At 43.1% G+C, this 17,825-nt stretch overlaps 1 protein-coding gene across 3 annotated transcripts in view; it reads right to left on the bottom strand.

Moving 5' to 3' along the window:
* CLNK (cytokine dependent hematopoietic cell linker) overlaps window positions 1–17,825 on the bottom strand; it is a 1,059,843-nt gene that overhangs the window by 267,864 nt on the left and 774,154 nt on the right. For all 3 annotated transcript variants that reach the window (XM_085642412.1, XM_085642413.1, XM_085642414.1), the window contains exon 10: window positions 10,694–10,823. In XM_085642412.1, coding sequence (XP_085498538.1) covers window positions 10,694–10,823 — 130 coding nt within the window. The remainder of the gene's footprint in view (window positions 1–10,693; window positions 10,824–17,825) is intronic.

Genomic DNA, 17,825 nt, shown 5'->3' with positions numbered 1-17,825 from the left:
AAAATTATATGTGGCATTGCCCACTTTTTTCTTAGAAGCCTGTGGGCAGCATGCCGAATGCTGGAGTGCTAAATAATAAGGATGTCTAGTCTTGATTCTACCTAACGCCTCTTTCATGCACAACGCTACAATCCCTGCTCCTTCAGCCGACTCTTGCTTTTTCTTTTTCATTTTTGCTTTCTTACGTTGTCACTATGTTTCCATCATTCTCTTCCTTCCCCCTTTTCTACTTTTCTATCTCTTGTTCTGGGTCAGAGCCTAATGATGGAAAAATAAGCTCTGGTCCCCGAAAAAGAGTGCCGGTGGGGCTCACCTTCACCCACCGGCTCAAATGAAGCATTGCATGTGACTGAACAGAGCTGGTTGAGCTCTATCTAGCATTCATAGATGTCAAAAGCCTCATTTACCAGGACATAGCGCCGCCGCTGCATCACTTTTTTTTGACACACTGGTGGTGCAGTTTGCCTGACCATATTTACAAGGCTACGGAAAGTCAAACTGATGTGACTTTCATGTCTTTTTTTTAAATATGGGTCCCTTTCACACATTACTTTGCGTGAAAGCAGTAGTGGCCCTTGCAGGTAAAAGTGGTGGGGCGCGTTGAAGTCAACAGACAATGACAAGAAAAAGTTAAGTAAAAAAAAAACACTTACCATGCGGTTGCTGCATCGCCGAGTGATGCGGTTGCTGCATCGCTGAGTGATGCGGCGAGTGCATGGTAAATGGTTTTCTTAGTTTTAAATTTAACATCACCTTGTCATTGTCTGTCGACTCCCCAACCTCGCCCCCAGCCTCACCGCTCTTATCTGCAAGGGTCGCACATACCTGAATGGTGAGTTCCATGAGTGTTCCCACGCAACATCCATGGAACCTGACACATTCCCAGATTTACAAAGTTTTGTAAAGCTGGAAATGCGTAAGAATCCTATGCCTCCCCAGGGGAGGTGCAGGAGTGGTGCAACGATCAGAAATACTTTTATTTTTCTTTATGTTTAACTCTTTCTGTGCATCCTGCATTCTGCAGCATGCATACAAAGAGGAAAATTATTGTTTTTGTGCAGGAAGGTGTTCCTTTCTGCACAAAAACAATCATCCCCGCAACTCAGGCACCCTTGCAACATGACTCAAGAGTGCCTACAATGGCGCATGGCAGCTAATTGTGTGCCAGCGCAGGGTAAAGCACACCTATGTGTTGTTTTGTTGCTGATACAATGCAACACTGTGCTTTTAAAATGACACAGTTCGGTGCAACAAAATGACTTATGGTGCTGTGCTGTGTCATGTTTTGTAAATGAGGCCCCAAATATTTAGTCATCATTCCCAGAAGGAAGAAAGATTTTGGGCAGTATAACACAAGGATCATAAAATAATGTAACCATAAATGGTTTGATGTACACATGCTGAAAGTGGGTGTGCAAACAAAGGGGCATACTTACAAGCCCCTATCGCCACAGGAACGTCACTTTTAGTGACATTTCTGCGGTGATAAATCCTTCACCTTATTTACAAGCCGGCGTTAAGCCACTTAACGTGACTTAACGCCACCTTGTAAATAAAACCCCCTTTCATGCTACACTTGAATGGGGCATTCAATGGGTGCTGTGGTTGGCATTCCCCCGCAACACCATTGATTTTGATGCTTCCCCCTATTTACAAGGGTGCCATAAATAGGAGGCAGCGCCAAAATTAAGACCGGAGAAAACCAGGACTTAACATGCTGAAACGGGGAGAAATGCTTTAATTCTCCTTGTTTTTGCTGTTTCTATGTGTGCTGCATTTTGTCCCTTCCTGCACATAAACAATCATTTAAACAAATTATGATTTGCAACTTCTGAGTGTGCTGCACAATGCAGCACACATACCAGTTACAAATCGCCATTCTGGATTTTTTATGTGCAGGAAGGGACACCTTCCTGCACATCACTATCATTCCTTAAACACAGACACATTTGCACTATGGTTCAAGGATGGCAGCACTGGTGCTAGGCAGCTGAATTTAGTACCAGTGCAGGGAGAAACGCAGGCGTGCACCGTATTATTGTAAATACAGCGCATCCCTGCGTTTCTAAAGTGACGGAGCGTGGCGTTAGCAATTTTAAAGCTAACATGCGCTCCACCACTTTCTTATACATATGCCCCAAAATTTGTAGGAAGGCAAAGTTACCTATGGTCATTTAGCCCTGCAAAAGGTATTTGCCAATATGGAAGTGCACTGGGACTCCTGGTGGGTTCATATGCAAACATGGGAAACATGAGTTGCAGGTTATTTTCCAACAAAAAAGCACACACAGATTTACTCTAGAGAAGGACAGGAGAAAGGGCAGCCTAAAGATATGAATTAAACAGAATTCCAAATGTACATGTGTGTATTAATATGTGTTAGTGTAATGTTTTGTCAATGGCACACATATTTTCCTTTTCAAGAAAGCAAAGAAAACTTAATATGCAAATGAACTTTTGGATTACTTTTCTTCATGTAGAACATTAAACCTGATGATCTAGCTTTTTGCGTATTACATGTGTAAAGCATCTATGGCAAATCACTGAGCAGATTTGAGGGTAGATTCTTTTTTTTTGCATATTTATATAGCGCAAACTCGACCCGAAGGTATTGGAGCGCTTTACATAGCACCGTATTTACATTACACATTCAGGCACGGGGAGATTAAGTGATTTGCCCAGAATCACAGGATGCGGACGCGACCTCGAGGCTCGAACCCTGGTTTACTGCACCAGAGGCGGCAGCTCAGCCGACGGACCACATCCTCTTTTTTTTCATGTAACGCAATGTAGCTACCAAAGTTGCTGCAGTTGCAGTGCATTGTGTGAAAGGTAGAAAGCAGGATAGCTCCATATCTACAAAGATATGGCACTGTTGCTTTCTTCACAAGTGCTGGCATACTTTCTGGCTGCCTAGAGGCAAGCACACACCTTTGTATCATAGTGAAAAAGGGCCGAGATGAGTCTAAAAAAGGCCTTGTAATATTTGTAGTGTGAAGATACTATTTTTAGTACATAACACTCTGGTTAGACCTACCTTTAAATGATTATCTCTTTGCATGTGTACTGTACTGTACACCACACATGTGAAGTTAGAAAGATTTTTTTTTTAAACGGTCATCCTTCTTTTCTCCTTCTTCAAGGAGACGTAGGTTTTGGTGCAACACGTTGTCTACATATGTTAGTAGGTAGGGCTTTGTGTTAAAAGCCATTGATGATTGAATGGGAATATCCAGGTACCACTGACGGGACACCCCCTTGATGGAAAGTAGTGGGAAATTCTCAAGCACATTTTGCATTGGGAAGTAAATCATAAATCAACACTTGTAAAGGTTTACTTTGCTATTTGTAACTTTGCACTGGTGCAAAGTGTTATAAATTAGGCTGTCAAGGCATTAAAAATCTTACTTGAAAGTTTACAAGAAGTTCATCAGGCTAACAAATCAAATTGGGGTAATAGACAGAAGGTATTTTACTACAGACAGATTGTAGAGTAGAGGTATACCAAACAAAATAGGACATGATTTCTTATGTATATTAGTAAGAAGGAAAAAGAATGACAGCCAGATTGAGCACAGAGATGATGAAGTGTTATAAATTGGAACTCAGAGGTGAACTGCATATTCTAAGTTAAAGTATAGACCAATATTACATTTCCTTTCTCTTCTACCATTTGCAGGGTTTTAGAAAATAGACAATTTATCATCATAAGACACAAATCTCATAAAATAGACATCTCAAACTTTCCACTACATACGTATGAGACATCATAGACAATTGTACTGCTGTTTGTCTCTGCTTTGGTTCGTCTCAATTCTCCTGCTAATGTATTCCATGTTTACAACCACCATTTTCACGAGCAGTCAGGTGCTATGTAAATTTCACAGTCTCGAAGCAGGCACTGTGTCGATTCCACTGCCGTGAAGCAGGTGCTGCTTTGGAGTTGTAGCAGGTGCCACGGACATCGGTGACACAGTGCTCGGGACTCACGCTGCAGTGATTTTTCTGACACACTGCGACGGAGAGCGGGGCCCTGTGGTGAAAACCATGGTCGATGCTTCAAGCAGGAACCATGCTTCGATGCAGGCAGCGTCAATGCATTGATCTTTTGCAGCAATGCATTGATAGAACAGGTGCTAGGAGTCGATGCATGGATTTTCTCCTTACAATCATCAGGTTACACTTCCAAGGGGACAGGAACTGGATTTGGCACCACTTGGCAAGTCAGGCCTCTCAGCAGAGGAGGCCAGGCACTGGCAGGTGAAGTTCTTGATGACACTTAGACTTTTTTTATATTTTATTTATACGCTTTCGATGACAAGAACAACACCATGTTCAGTGACAATTGTATGTCCGAATCATTATCTGAAAACAAACCCCAGATGGCCCACCTGACATCATTACCATGTAACCCTGAGACTTCTTAACAGGAGACAAGCAGGTGCAAGCCCTTGGAGAACCTTGGAAGCAGAATACAGAAAGCAAAGTCCAGTCCTTTCACTCCCATTACAGAAGAAGCAAGCAGCAGTTCAGTCCAACAAAGCAACAGGCAGAGTGGCAGTCCCTCCTACAGTATCCAGCTTTGCTTCCTGGCCGAATGTCCTCAGTCCAGAAGCATTCTGATTTTGGGGTGTCATAGGGACAATACTAATACCCCTTTCTGCCTTTTAAGTAGGCACACTTCAAAGGAAAGTGTTTGCAGTGCACAAGACCCTGCCTCTCTCTGACCTGGCCCCAGAAACACTATGAGGGGGGTGCAGACAGTTTTGTGTGAGGACAGGCACAGCCTTATTCAAGTTTCAGAGACAACCCCTCCTACCACTCCAGCTCAGGAAGGCCCATCAGCCTGGTGATGGGCCATTAGGATTTGCAGGGCACACTTGAGTCTCTTTCTGAAGTCTGCCAGTGAGTAGGCTGTATTGAGCTAGAGGGGAAGTTCATTACAGGTCTTGGCAGCAATATAGGAGAAGGAGCAGCCACCATTGTGGCTGCGAGGAATACAGGGGTTGTGTGCGTACGAGGGCAAGTGAAGAGTAGCGCAGGTGTCTAGCGTGTTGATGGAAGTTCAGTTGATGGTTGATGTAGGCAGGTCCTAGGTAGTGGAAGGCTTTGTAGGCGTGAAATGAGGGTCTTACACTGGCGTTTCTACTGGATGGGGAGCAAGTGGAGGTCTATCAGGTGGGTGGCGATATGGGTTTGTTTGGGGAGGTCCGGAATGAGTCTGGCTGCAGTGTTCTGTATGGTCTGGAGTCTTCTGAGGAACTGTGCGGAGATGCTGGCATAGAGGGTGTTGCCGTAGTCAAGCCGGCTGGTGACGAAGGCCTGAGTGATGGCCTTTCTGGTGTTGGTTGGGATCCATCTGAAGATTCTGAGGAGCATACGAAATGTGTGAAAGAAGGAGGAGGTGACTGCGTTGACTTGTTGCTTCATGGTCAGTTGGCCATCAAGGAAGATGCCGAGGTTGCATACAGGGTGGGTCAGTGTGAGTGTAGGTTCAAGTTTTGCAGGCTACCAGCTGTGGTCCCAATCGGAGGTGTTCTTCCCGAAGATCAGTACTTCAGTATTGTCAGAGTTGAGTTTGAGGCAGTTGTTTCTCATCCGTTTGGCTACGTTGGTCATGGTGTTGCAGAAGTTGGTTTTGGCACTGGAGAGGTCCTCTGTGAGCGAGAGGATCAGTTGGGTGTCATCCACATAGGAGATTATATTGAGTCTATGGGATTTGACACCGTCTGTGAGGGGGCTCATGTAGATGTTGAACAGGGTGGGGCTGAGGGATGATCCTTGTGGTACACTGCATATGATGCCTTTGGGGGCGCAGAGGTGAAGGGAGGCAGTCTGATGCTCTGTTTGCATCCTGTAAGGAAGGAGGCGATTCACTTTAGGGTGTCTTGCTGTATGCCTATATTGTTGAGTCTGTTGATGAGGTTGTTGTGGGAGAAGATGTTGAACACCGCGGAAAGGTCAAGGAGGATCAGGGCCACAGTTTCTCTGCAGTAGAGGAGTGTTCTGATGTCGTCTGTGTCACAATCAGTGTGGTCTCAGTGCTGTGGCTGGCACGGAATACTGATTGTTAGGTGTCCAGTAGGTACGTTTGTTCCAGGAAATCCTGGAGTTTCTGGTTGATGACTTTCTCAAGTATTTTGGCCAAGTAGGGAAGCGAGGAGATTGGATGATTTTTTTTTAGATCACTTGGGGTCTTGCTTTAGGAGAGGCCTGATGTCAGCGTATTTACATATGTGCGGGAAGTTTGCTGTGGGGATGGAGGTGTTGAGGATGCTGGTGAGTTGCGTGCTGATTGGGTTCATTGCGAGGTTGTAGAGGTAGTGGAGGCAGGGGTCGTGGGTGCCCCGGAGTGGATGGAAGACATGATGGCTGAGGTTGTCAGTGCGGTGAGTGGAGACCAGGTGGTAATGGTTTGGCTGATGTTCACTGGTTTGTTGAGGTTGTTGGTGTGATGGTTGCGGGCTAGAGGTTGAAATGTTGTGAATGGGTGATCTTGCTATGGAAGTAGTGGGAGAGCATGCAGCAGAGTTCTTTGGAGGGGTGGATGGTGTTCTTTACAGCTTTCGGGTTGAAGAATTCTTTGACTATTTTGAGGAGTACCTTTGTGCAGTTGGCCATGGACTTGATGTGGGTGGTGATGGCTGCTTTCTTGGCTTTCTTGATGTGCTGGTGATATTTGCTGGGGGCTGTCTATGTCGGTGGGGTTCTTGGTGTTGCACCATGGTTTCTCCAGTTGGTGGCAGTTACACTTGGTGGTCCGGAGTTCTGGAGTGTACCAGCTGGCACGTTTCAAGGTCTTGTTAGATTTTGTAGGTTTCAGTGCGGTGACTCTGTCAGCGCTGTCGGTGATCCAGGCGGTGAAGTTCTGGATGGCCTGGTCGAGGTCTGTTGAGGCCTCAGGTTGGGAGGTGGTGAGGGCCTGTGACAACTGAGTTTTGGTGACCTTGTTCCAGTTGCAGTGGGAGGGTATCTGACACCTGGTGATGTTGTGATGCGTGTCTGTGATGGTGAAGCGTACAAACGTGTGGTCAGTCCAGGTGAGATCTGTGGTGTGGCTAAATTTGATTCTGTCTCTGGAGGTGAAAATGGGGTTGAGTGTGTGTCTGGCTCTGTACGTGGGTTCGGTGACCAGTTTGGTGAGGCCAATGTTGTTCAGGTTCTTCAGGAGGGCGATGGAGTTGGCGTCGTACAGCTTGCACAAAGTCAAACCTTCTGTTCAACAAGAGAATGCATCTCTAGTCACAACTACTGTGACCTGAACACTCTCCATGAGGCTCCTTTATTCATGGGCAGGATCGGCGATCTTACTGCTCAATGATACAGAAGGTACTAATTTTGCTCTCTGTAAGCAACTCCAATCACTCAACCTTAGTTAATTCCTCACAGGCCAGATGGTTGAATACTCGCAGGAACATTTATCTTTTTTAGACTACCTGTTTAACACCCACTACTTCACAGTTTCCATGCCCTTATCTTCACGTTCACTATCTCTCCATTCATTACACCTTAATCCCTTTGAGGATCATAGCAAGTACAGTGTCCTCACATGGTTCCCTCCAACCTGAAATTCTAACATACCAATGCAAAAGACCCGGGCTCCCCTTGGTTTTCAGCATTCAACCCTTTTAGTGGTAAAGGCACATAGCAACGGCTTGTAATGTGTATCCACCACAGAGGGTAAACCCCGAAGGTAAAACCAGAAATTAGTATTGCCCAGTAGCATGTTAGTCATGCTCCTCCACCACAAAGTACATGTTTTGCCCTTTTGAGCTCTCTCTCTCTCTCTCTCTCTCTCTCTCTCTCTCTCTCTCTCTCTCTCTCTCTCTCTCTCTCTCTCTCTCCTCTCTCTCTCTCTCTCTCTCTCTCTCTCTCTCTCTCTCTCTCTCTCTCTCTCTCTCTCTCTCTCTCTCTCTCTCTCTCTCTCTCTCTCTCTCTCTCTCTCTCTCTCTCTGGGAATGCAATGATCTTTTCTCTGCCATCTACTACTTGTGAAAGAAATGCTCCTAAACTTGTTTCGCCATCTTTGGTGAAAAGGTTATGCTTCGTGGTATTAAATATTCCCAATGTGGAGGCTTAACTTTGACTCTGCTATCTACCTCCTGGTAATCATTAGAACCAACAGAATTGGACACCCTTCTTATGAGAGCTCTTACAGGGTCAATGAATTCAGGTTCAATACCTTTATGAATATTTAATACCATTCAGCCAGACTGAGAAATTATTTAAATCCATTCTTCTAAGTGGGGAGGGGGCTTTCCTGACTGTTGCAACAAAATCAAACCTAGTTTGTTTTCTATGGCTGTTAAATGCCCTAGGTTAGATACCAAACCCACACCCTTTGTCGCTTACTGTTACACGTTATCTCTATCTACATCACATTCATAAACTAGAATGCCATCCCTTTGGGAAGATCCTCTCTTACTTTTTGCATAAGACATTGGAAGACAGCCACTGCAGAGGCTTCTCTGAACAGCTGAAATGTCGATATCAAATTCATCATACTAAAACATCATGCTTCTCCAATCTCACTCAGTATTTCTGTGATGTTCAGGAACATGTAGTGGTTCACTATATGCAGGTATTCAGGTCACTCATGTCCAAACACATCTGCACTCATTCAACACCAGCCTACACTAGAACAGTGGCAGCCAACCACTCCAAACTCTCAATGCTTTCAATCACTCATTTGTCCTTGAATGTTTTCAATTTAGCTTCCAAAGGCTTTTTCAGTGTGTTAGATCAGGCTTACCTTGTGGCTGACAGGTGGAGCTTCCTCCTTCAATTTAATGCTATTTTCAAAATCCTTCATGTGACCTAGCTTTTCAGTGAACAATGCAGAGTATTCCACAAACTATCATTCTCTAACAATGATCTTTCCACCCCATGTAGGGAATCTGGTTCATTAGGATCAATTACATTGCCTAATTCCTTTTGGTGTCTCCATTGCAGGACGTTGGAACCTTCTTTAGTGACTTCAAACTTCCCTACATTAGATCTTTCCTTGAATGAAACATGCATTATGGCCAGCATGAATCAGCCAAACACTTACATGTCCACCATCTTACATTGTCTCATGGTTATGCAGAGCAAACTCATTGGACCCTATATTCATAAAAGCAGTTTTGGAATATGAAAAGTAGTGCTACTTTAGATATTTCAAAATGCAATTCCTAAACTTTCAATTGGAGATCGCAAACTCCAACTCTCATATCTTTTACGTGCAGAGATCTACACCCCAGTGGTGGTAAGTCAGCACGTGTAAATATAAGTATCAGTTGTAAATGTGGGAGAGACAAGGGCAAGTGGTTGGAACATTGGGATTATTAACTACAAAATAGGTGGGGTTTAGGGAAGTTAAAGTAGGAGATTAGGAATGGGTATGCTAATATAAAAACACAGTCTCATAGGAGTAAGAGAATTGCTATTCATAAAATACACATTTAAATCTACTATAGTAGCACTACTAGGGAAACAACCTTTACAACGCAACTATTACATCGCACTACACTTACAACGCAGGCATTACAACAGAACATCCTTTACAACGCATGACACTACAACGCATACCATTACAATGCATACCATTACAACGCATGACACTACATCGCATGTCACTACAACGCAGGCATTACAACGCATACCATTACAATGCATACCATTAGAGTTAGAATAGCAATTTTTAACCCCTACACTATCCAACACTTACCCTACTGTTGCACCCCCTGGAGTTAGAATAGTAATTTTTACCCCTATACTATCCAATACTTACCTTAAATGCAATGTAACAGTATGCGTTGTAATGGTATGCGTTGTAAAGGTAGTATGTGATGTCATGGAATGCGTTGTGAAGGTAGTTTTTTAAAATGCGTTGTAGTGTCATGCGATGTAATGGAATGCGTTGTAGTGGATGTTGCGATGTAAAAAATGCGTTGTAAGTGCATGCGTTGTAAAAGTATGCGTTGTAACGTCATACATCTGCACTACTAACATGGACAAAACAGGCTTAAATGGACTCCTGCTCAGTCTTGGATTAAGTCAGGCACCACACAGTCAACCACTGGCACTGCAGCAAACTCCCATAGAAATCATTGGAGGGAAGTAATTATCCTAACTCATGAGGAAAGAAATAAGAGAAATCAAATCAAATAACATTACTAAATTCATTTTTTAAAAATATTTTTGATTTGTTGAAATATGTTTTTTTATGTTTGGGCGTTATGGGCGGTTTGGACAATTTGTGTGGTTCTCCCAGGACCAAATTTGACACCAACAACAGCAAAAAAATCTCCAAAATGCGCTCACTTCTTAGGTCTGCATGCAGAGTCAATTTTGGAGGATTTTGTAGCCCAATACCATTTCCCAAGCGAAATAAAAAAGGTAGAGTTTTCTATTTATTTCACTAAATACTTTCCTCCACCCCTAGTTCTTATTTATCAAGCCAAACAAAATGTTTCAACTAAACATGATGTATGCTACATAAATAATGTCTTTGCCAGAAAAAGTTAACTGTGCGCCATTCCTGGGAAACCACTGTGCACCGATTTTCATATCTTTAACACAATGCATTGCACAGAAGGTACCATAATATTACCCTAAACAATATTTTACTAACAATGCAATATATATTGAACACAGTTCAGTATATACGATTATCTTGATGGTGTGTATATTAAAATGATGCTAATTTTACCTTTTCTGGCGGTTTCACAAATAGTTGATTTTTCAGATTGACATAAATATGTTCTGGTTTTTGCTGGAATGCGGGATGGCATTCTCTTGAAGCTGGTCTTTCTGGAAAACATTTCAGTTTGCTCTGTATGCTATACAATCAAAATTGCAAGATTAATTGGTCAACAATGATATATTGCTTTATTTTCATAAACCATTGAAAATCCATTAGGCATAACAATCATATTAAATTCGTTAGCATTATCTAACATAATTAACACAATTCATTGTGACTCTAACCCACTGGATATGTGGTGCTCCAGATTTTAGTGACACTGAAAAAACATCTAAACAGTGATCACCGTAGAAGCACCCAGTGCTTCATTTATAAAGTAAAAAGTGCTGGTGCCCACCCTTCTTCTCAGAAGCTTGCGGCCAGCCTACTGAGTGGTGTATTTACTGAATACAATGACTGTGCAGTCTTGATTGCACTTAATGCCTTTTTCATCCACCACCCCACACTCCCTAACTCATCATCTCATTGCTGGGGTTCCTTTTAAATCCCAGCTTTTCCCTTCGTTAAATTTTTCCATCATGTTCATTTTCCTTCTTTCCCCCTCGTCTGCCTTTCAGTGTCAAAATCTCATGATGGAAAAATACGTTCTGGTCCCCAAAAAGGAGCACTGGTGGACAAAACTTGCAGCCACTGTCTCAAATTAAGTACTGGAAGCAGAAAGGAACAGCATTCGCATTGCATGAGTAAACTGAAAATAATTAGTGAAAAAAGCATTTGTTAAGTATATCTCCTCACCAAGAATTTGGACCGATTCTTTGACTTGATATTTTATGTCTACACCTTGAACCCTAGCAGTTTGTTTCAGCATCTGTCAAGTTCAATGTGCAACATATAAAACTGTCTGCTTAGAATGGATTGTTCCAAAGAAAAGCAGCATTGATGATAAATCAATAAGGCTTCCAAGTTTTGATACATTTTTAACCCGATTAGTTCCTGTAACAAGTCAGTTGATTTGATATCATACTATCAAAAGACTATCAAGGTATTGTTAATTTTATAATGGTTATTGTTGAGCTCTTGGCCCTCTCTGCAGGGTTACCCTAAATATTTGCCTTTACCCTCACTGTTTTCTGAACACTTTTTTGTTGGCTTTTAAGTCTCTGCATTTTACCACTCCTAACCAGTGCTAAAGTGCTTGTGCACTCTCCTTCAAACATGGTAAAATTGGCTTACACACCTTTAGCACATTTAATTTACTTGTAAGTCCCAAGTAAAGTGGTACTACATGTACCAAATGCTACTAGTTGGCCTGCAGCACTTGTAGTGCTACCCACGCACGCAGCCTTTTAAAACATGTTTTAGGACTGTCACTGCAGCCTGTGTGCAGTTTAAAACTGCCAATTCCACCTTTTGCCAGGCCTAGACCTCCCTTTTGAATGCATATGTCACACCCAGGCTTGGCCCTAACCAGGCCATAAGGAATGGGGCATTGTATTAAAAAAAAAGAAGTGAATATATACGTTAAAGTTTTACATGTCCTGGTAGTGAAAAACTCAAATATTTTCACTACTGTGAGGCCTTCCTCTCCTATAGTCTAACATTGGGTTACCTTATTACATTCAATAACAGCTAACCTTTGATTGGGAATGGTAGAAATATAATTTTCGGACTCACGTGAATTGTAGTTTAAAACCCTCTTTAATGGTAAAGTCGAATTTTAGATTACAATTTTGAAAATGTCACTATTAGAAAGTCGGCATTTTCCTTCCTTGAACTTTCTGAAGCCTACTTTGGGTTTTCAGCTTCCCTGGGCCTGTTAATTGCTCCCCATCAGGAATGTTATGTTGTGTCATATTATGCAGATTTGTAGAATGCACTATATCCAAGACTGGTGAGACTTCTCAAAAAGCCATGTCTTCAGCTTGTAGCGTTCAAGAAGTGAGGAGGAGGATCTTATGTGTAGTGACCGGACATGTTGTGCTCTGTGATCAATGTAGGAGAAGGCTCGACCATCGGCTCTTGTTTTCCGTATGCATGGGATTTGTATAAGTAGGATTCCGGATGAGCAGAGGTGTCTGGAAAGTATTCAGCTCAAGCAGAGTTCAAGAATTGAGAAGGAGGAGGTTCTTCTGTGTAGTGACAGGACGTGTCACGCTTTATGAGCAATGTAGGAGAAGGCTCGGCCATCGGCTCTTGTTTTCCGTATGCATGGGATTTGTATAAGTAAGAGTCGGGACGAGCGAAGGTGTCTGGAAAGTTTGTGATAGCAGATGCGATGGTGGAGGTATGCCGGGCCAGTGTTATATTGTGGTTTGAAAGTGTGGGTGAGGAGTTTGAGTTGTGTTCGTTTGTGAATGGGGAGCCAGTGAAGTTGACAGACACTCCATGACTCCTAAAATTAATGCAAGCAGCAAACTTTCCTCCTTTGAGGCCCGAAAGAGTAGTAAAATGTGACTTCGCCAAGGGTTACACATGTCCTTGCACTGGTCTTGCACAGAATGGAATGCTCATTTATATGTAAAACCTTTTTTAGAACTAGTAAACTTAAAATCGAGTCAACAAAATATTCATAGTCAATTCTTACACTTGCGCAGTGACAAGGGTGGAAAGTTTCTAAATGCTGGGAATCACGTCGGTGTTGTGATAGATAATATGGCTTATGTTTTTTTTTCAACGTTCTATAATAAATGCCTTTTTCAATCGATTTGTGCAAGTCATAGCATTATATGTGTTTGAAATTACGATGAAATACACAGATAAAAAAAAGCGTCGCACATTATATCATTTCAACGATCCACTCTAGGGTTTGTTTCCAAAATAAATATTCTCCTAGTCCAATCTCAGATTTTATGGCTAGCAATAAGCGTGAATAAGCAGGGACCATTTTGTTGTAATCGCTAATAACATTCAACACGTCGAGAAGGATTCCTAAAGATTTCTTTACAGAGACAAGGTGAATGCATGTGAGCACATAAATCAACACAACTACCTTTTTCTCCTGCGAGTTCTACCACTTTTACTGCAACAATTTATAGTCAAATCACTGAATTCACAAGTGCCGTTCTCATTTGAAAACACATTTCCTATACACTGTTTCCTGCTCTTTTGGTAAAAATGTGTTTATTCGAAATCTGACTCAAGGCGGCAATGATCAATAATTATTTACTACTATTTCAAGTGAGCAAAGTATGGGGCATATTAGCAAGGGCAGTATCCCCTCTTTAGCGGCACTTTTTGCCGCTAAAGCGGCGATATTTTTATCGCCCTATTAGCAAGCGGTCGCTAACAGCTGTTACCGACAGCTTACAGGCGATAGCGCCTGTTTTTGTACCGCTTTGCATGTCAGCGATATTTATCGCTAATTACATGCAAAGGAGGCGTTCCCAACTTGAAAGCAACTGAAAGCAGTCGCAAACACACCTTCCGCCTATTACCAATGCCCGCAAAGCGAAAAAAAAACGCACGCTAACCACGTTTATCGCTTAGATTTTACACCTGGTAGAAACCTGACTTACCTATTATAGTCAATGGGAGGTGGATTCTACGGTTAAGTCCTCACCTGCCTATTAGCAAGATTTCCATTAGCGATGGGATTTTTATCGCTGGATATCTCACGTTATTGTTGGGATTCGCCGCTATCGCTGGATTCAATATCGCCTTTGAGATAAACATTAATGATATCGCGTTATCTCTGCAATAAAATCCAGGGATAGCTGGCGATTAAAAAAACAGCGCTAAGCGCGTTTTGCGATAATTATCGCAAGTCCTTGCTAATATGCCCCTATATTCCTCATTTGAGCTATCATTCTTGCATTTCTCAAGCTCTAATTATGTTAGAAACAGAAAAACACACATATTAACATATTTCAACAATATATTTTATGAGTTTAACAATTTTATTCTTCTAAATCATTATATTATTTAGCGTGGAGCAAATATGTTCTTGACATTTTTTTAAAAAATGGCATTATACGTAAATACATAAACGGATCCTTCAATAAATAGTTTTGCATGGGTGACCCCTTAAGGGTATGAATTGGCCTGAATGGGATTGCCATACTACCATTTTTCGAACTGGATCGTATGCCCCTGTATTAAATATGCCAGACAGACTGACCCTACATTTTCACACTGATTCCTGAATTTTCAAACAGGAATTTGTGAGGTCTGTCCACCAGTGCATGTGGGTAAGCCATGCTTTTCTGTGTGCTTTTGGATTATACTTATGCATCTGTGGGGTTTCTCTCTCCTGGCACCTACCAGCAGCCCTTCTGCACACCATTGACCCATCAAATTATTTGGTCGCCAGCCACTGCTGCCAGAGATCAAGGAAATACTGTTGGGAACCGTTCCTTTATCAGGGAGTCCAACTCTCTTTTCTTTCAATGTTACTCCAAATCCGTTGAGCCACCCGCAAATTCCTGGCAACATTGAATGCAATTATTTGTTTTAACCCTCAGCGATGTCCCTGTGGGACCCCACCACTAGTTTAAGGGGTCGGGATGTCCTATTCTGCCCCCCTTTGTTTATTTTTTATGTTTTTTGTGGGATTCAGCTCAAGCAGAGTCCCAAGATGGCTGCCACCACTTCCTGGTTGTGTGTTGGCATCCAATCAGATTACAGCACCAGGACTGTTGGATCCGCAGAAGATCCGCGTACCTAGATATACAAATTTGTTTTCAGTTTAATATTTCCCAAACCAATGAACAGATTTTCACCCAATCACAAAAAGCACAATCTGCGTACCAACATCTAACTTCTTGTTAAATTTGGTGTAATTCCGTCTAGCGGTTCAGGCTGTAGGCTTGTTAAGAGGCCCTATGGGAACAAACACAGGAAACGCACCATTTTTTACCTCCCCTTTTTCTCAGCCCCCAGTTTGCAAGCACCCCGCAACTTACCAGACTCCTTCTGAAGTACCGGGCGCATTTGTTTGGACATTTCATGAAGATTCCACAACCGGCGCCAAAGACATAGGCAACTGAAAATCACCTTTTTGATAGAAACTACGTCCTAACTATTCTTACTGGAGACCGGTAGTAGGTAATACATACATATATGCATATCCAGTAGGTAGTTATAGTTTGGATCATGTTTCAATAGGAAAAGTGTTTTTTGACTTGCCTATATATTTGCTGCTGTTTAATTAATCTTCACAAAATTTTCCCCAAAAAGTGTGCTATTGATTCTAATTGTACATATAAAGTTTCAGGGTGATCCATCAAGCAGGGGCTGAGAAAAAGGGGTGGGGTAAAAAAAGTGCATTTCCCATGTTAATTACTGTAGGTGTTTTGAACATAATTACAGCCCAAACTGCTGAACAGATTTACACCAAATTTGGTAGAAAGCTAGCTTTTGTATATCTACGATCACTGCTAATTTGCGAATAATGACAAGCTTGTGCAGTGAAAAGCAGAGCTCTGATTGGCTGCCAATACTTCTACCAGGAAGTGTTGGCACCCACCTTGGGATTTGGCTTCAGCAGAGTCACACAAAAACCTGTGGAAAAAAAGGGGCAGGGTAGGAATACCCTGACCCCCAAGCCTTGGTCTAGGAGTCCCAGAGGGACCCCAGCAGGGCAAAAGAGTATTTCTTTGTGATTTCTACCACAAATTAGCACAATTTGTGGCAATTTAAAAAAATAAAAACTTGTCTGTTTTTGAAGGGCGTGAGGTGGGCCAGGTTCCGGGGGCAGTTTCTAAAAAAAGAAGCGGGGCACATGAGGACCTCCTCCTGAGGCTCTTTAAGCACCCGGGGCCACCACCTTCCCAGGGCTTTTTACTAATATAGGAGGAGGTCCCGCAGAGCCCCCTCCATGGGCTCAAATGAGACCCGGGGACCACCACCTTCCTGGGCCTTTACTCAAAAATCATTTGTAGGGACCACATGGACCCCTCGCGGGCCCTGGGGACATCCACCTCACCAGGGGCTTTCTTATTTTATAATGAGGGGGCCACATGAACCCCCCCCCTCCCAGACTGTTAGCAGTCACAGGCACCACCACCTCCCCAGGTCCACCCTTACAAATAGAAGGAGGTAGGCCATGCTCCCCTCCCTCCTGGAACCATATATGGCCCTGGGGACCGTCACCCCACAGGGCCAACTTCTGCAATGTCCTAAGGTACCTTCCCCCAGGACATAGCTGTTTGCATTTACTTGGCAGGAGTTTTGACAGCTTTAGTCAAAATCAAGCAAACACTCCACTTCCAGTGTGCAGGAGCTGTCAAAGTGCTCTCGCCCCCTGGAGGCGGAGGTGTCATCTCTTTCCTTTCCCACAGATATGAAGTTGGGGAAAGAAATGAAACAATTGCTTCTGCATGGAGGGAGCAACCTTTCCAGCAGCTCCCTCTGTGCAGCATCAATTCTGGCTCCCGCAGGAGGTGGGGAACTGGAATTGGATTGCGGGGGCCTTTCTGGGGGAAAAGAGGTGAAATAAAGGTGAAAAACAAGAAGAAAGAGAAAGAATAAAGGTGTGAAACGAGCAGAAAGAGGCATAATGAAGGTCAGCAACAAGCAGAAACAGGCAAGGTAAACTTGAGAAATGCACAGGAAGAGGCAGATTAACGTTCAGAAACAAGCAGGATTAGGCAGAATAAAGTCCAGCAACGAGCAGAAAGAGGCAAAATAAAGGTCAGTAACGGCAGAAAGAGGCAAAATAAAGGTCAGAAGGGAGCAGAAAGAGGCAGAATAAAGGTCAGAAATGAGCAGAAAGAGACAGAATAAAGGTCAACAGAGAGCAGAAAGAGGTCAAATAAAGGTAGGCAACAAGGAGAAAGAGGCAAAATAAAGGTCAGCAGCGAGCAGAACGAAGCAATATTACGTTGAGAAATTAGCAGAAAGAGGCAAAATGACGGTGAAAAACGCACAGAAAGAGGCAGAATACAGGTCAGAAATTAGCAGAAAGGAGGCGTGGTCAACAGCATGCCTGGGTAGCTGCGTTTTCCGCGAGCTCCGCTGGTACCAAACCAAATCCTGTTAATATCCTGTTCCTCCTCGCTTTTCCAACACCGTGCCAGTGGTCGGAAGGCACGGGAAAGCGGTGGTGTGCCCGGTAAGGAGTTTTGAGGTACTTTTCCGACTGCTATTGAGACCTATTCGGCATGACGTTCGGCGCGCGGTCTCTCAAGATGGCGGCCGG

This window comes from Triturus cristatus, chromosome 2_2, assembly GCF_964204655.1.
Source record: "Triturus cristatus chromosome 2_2, aTriCri1.1, whole genome shotgun sequence".
NCBI classification, from domain to species: Eukaryota; Metazoa; Chordata; class Amphibia; order Caudata; family Salamandridae; genus Triturus; species Triturus cristatus.
Note: the sequence above shows the minus strand (reverse complement) of the source record. Positions and strands in the feature narration are given on the sequence as shown.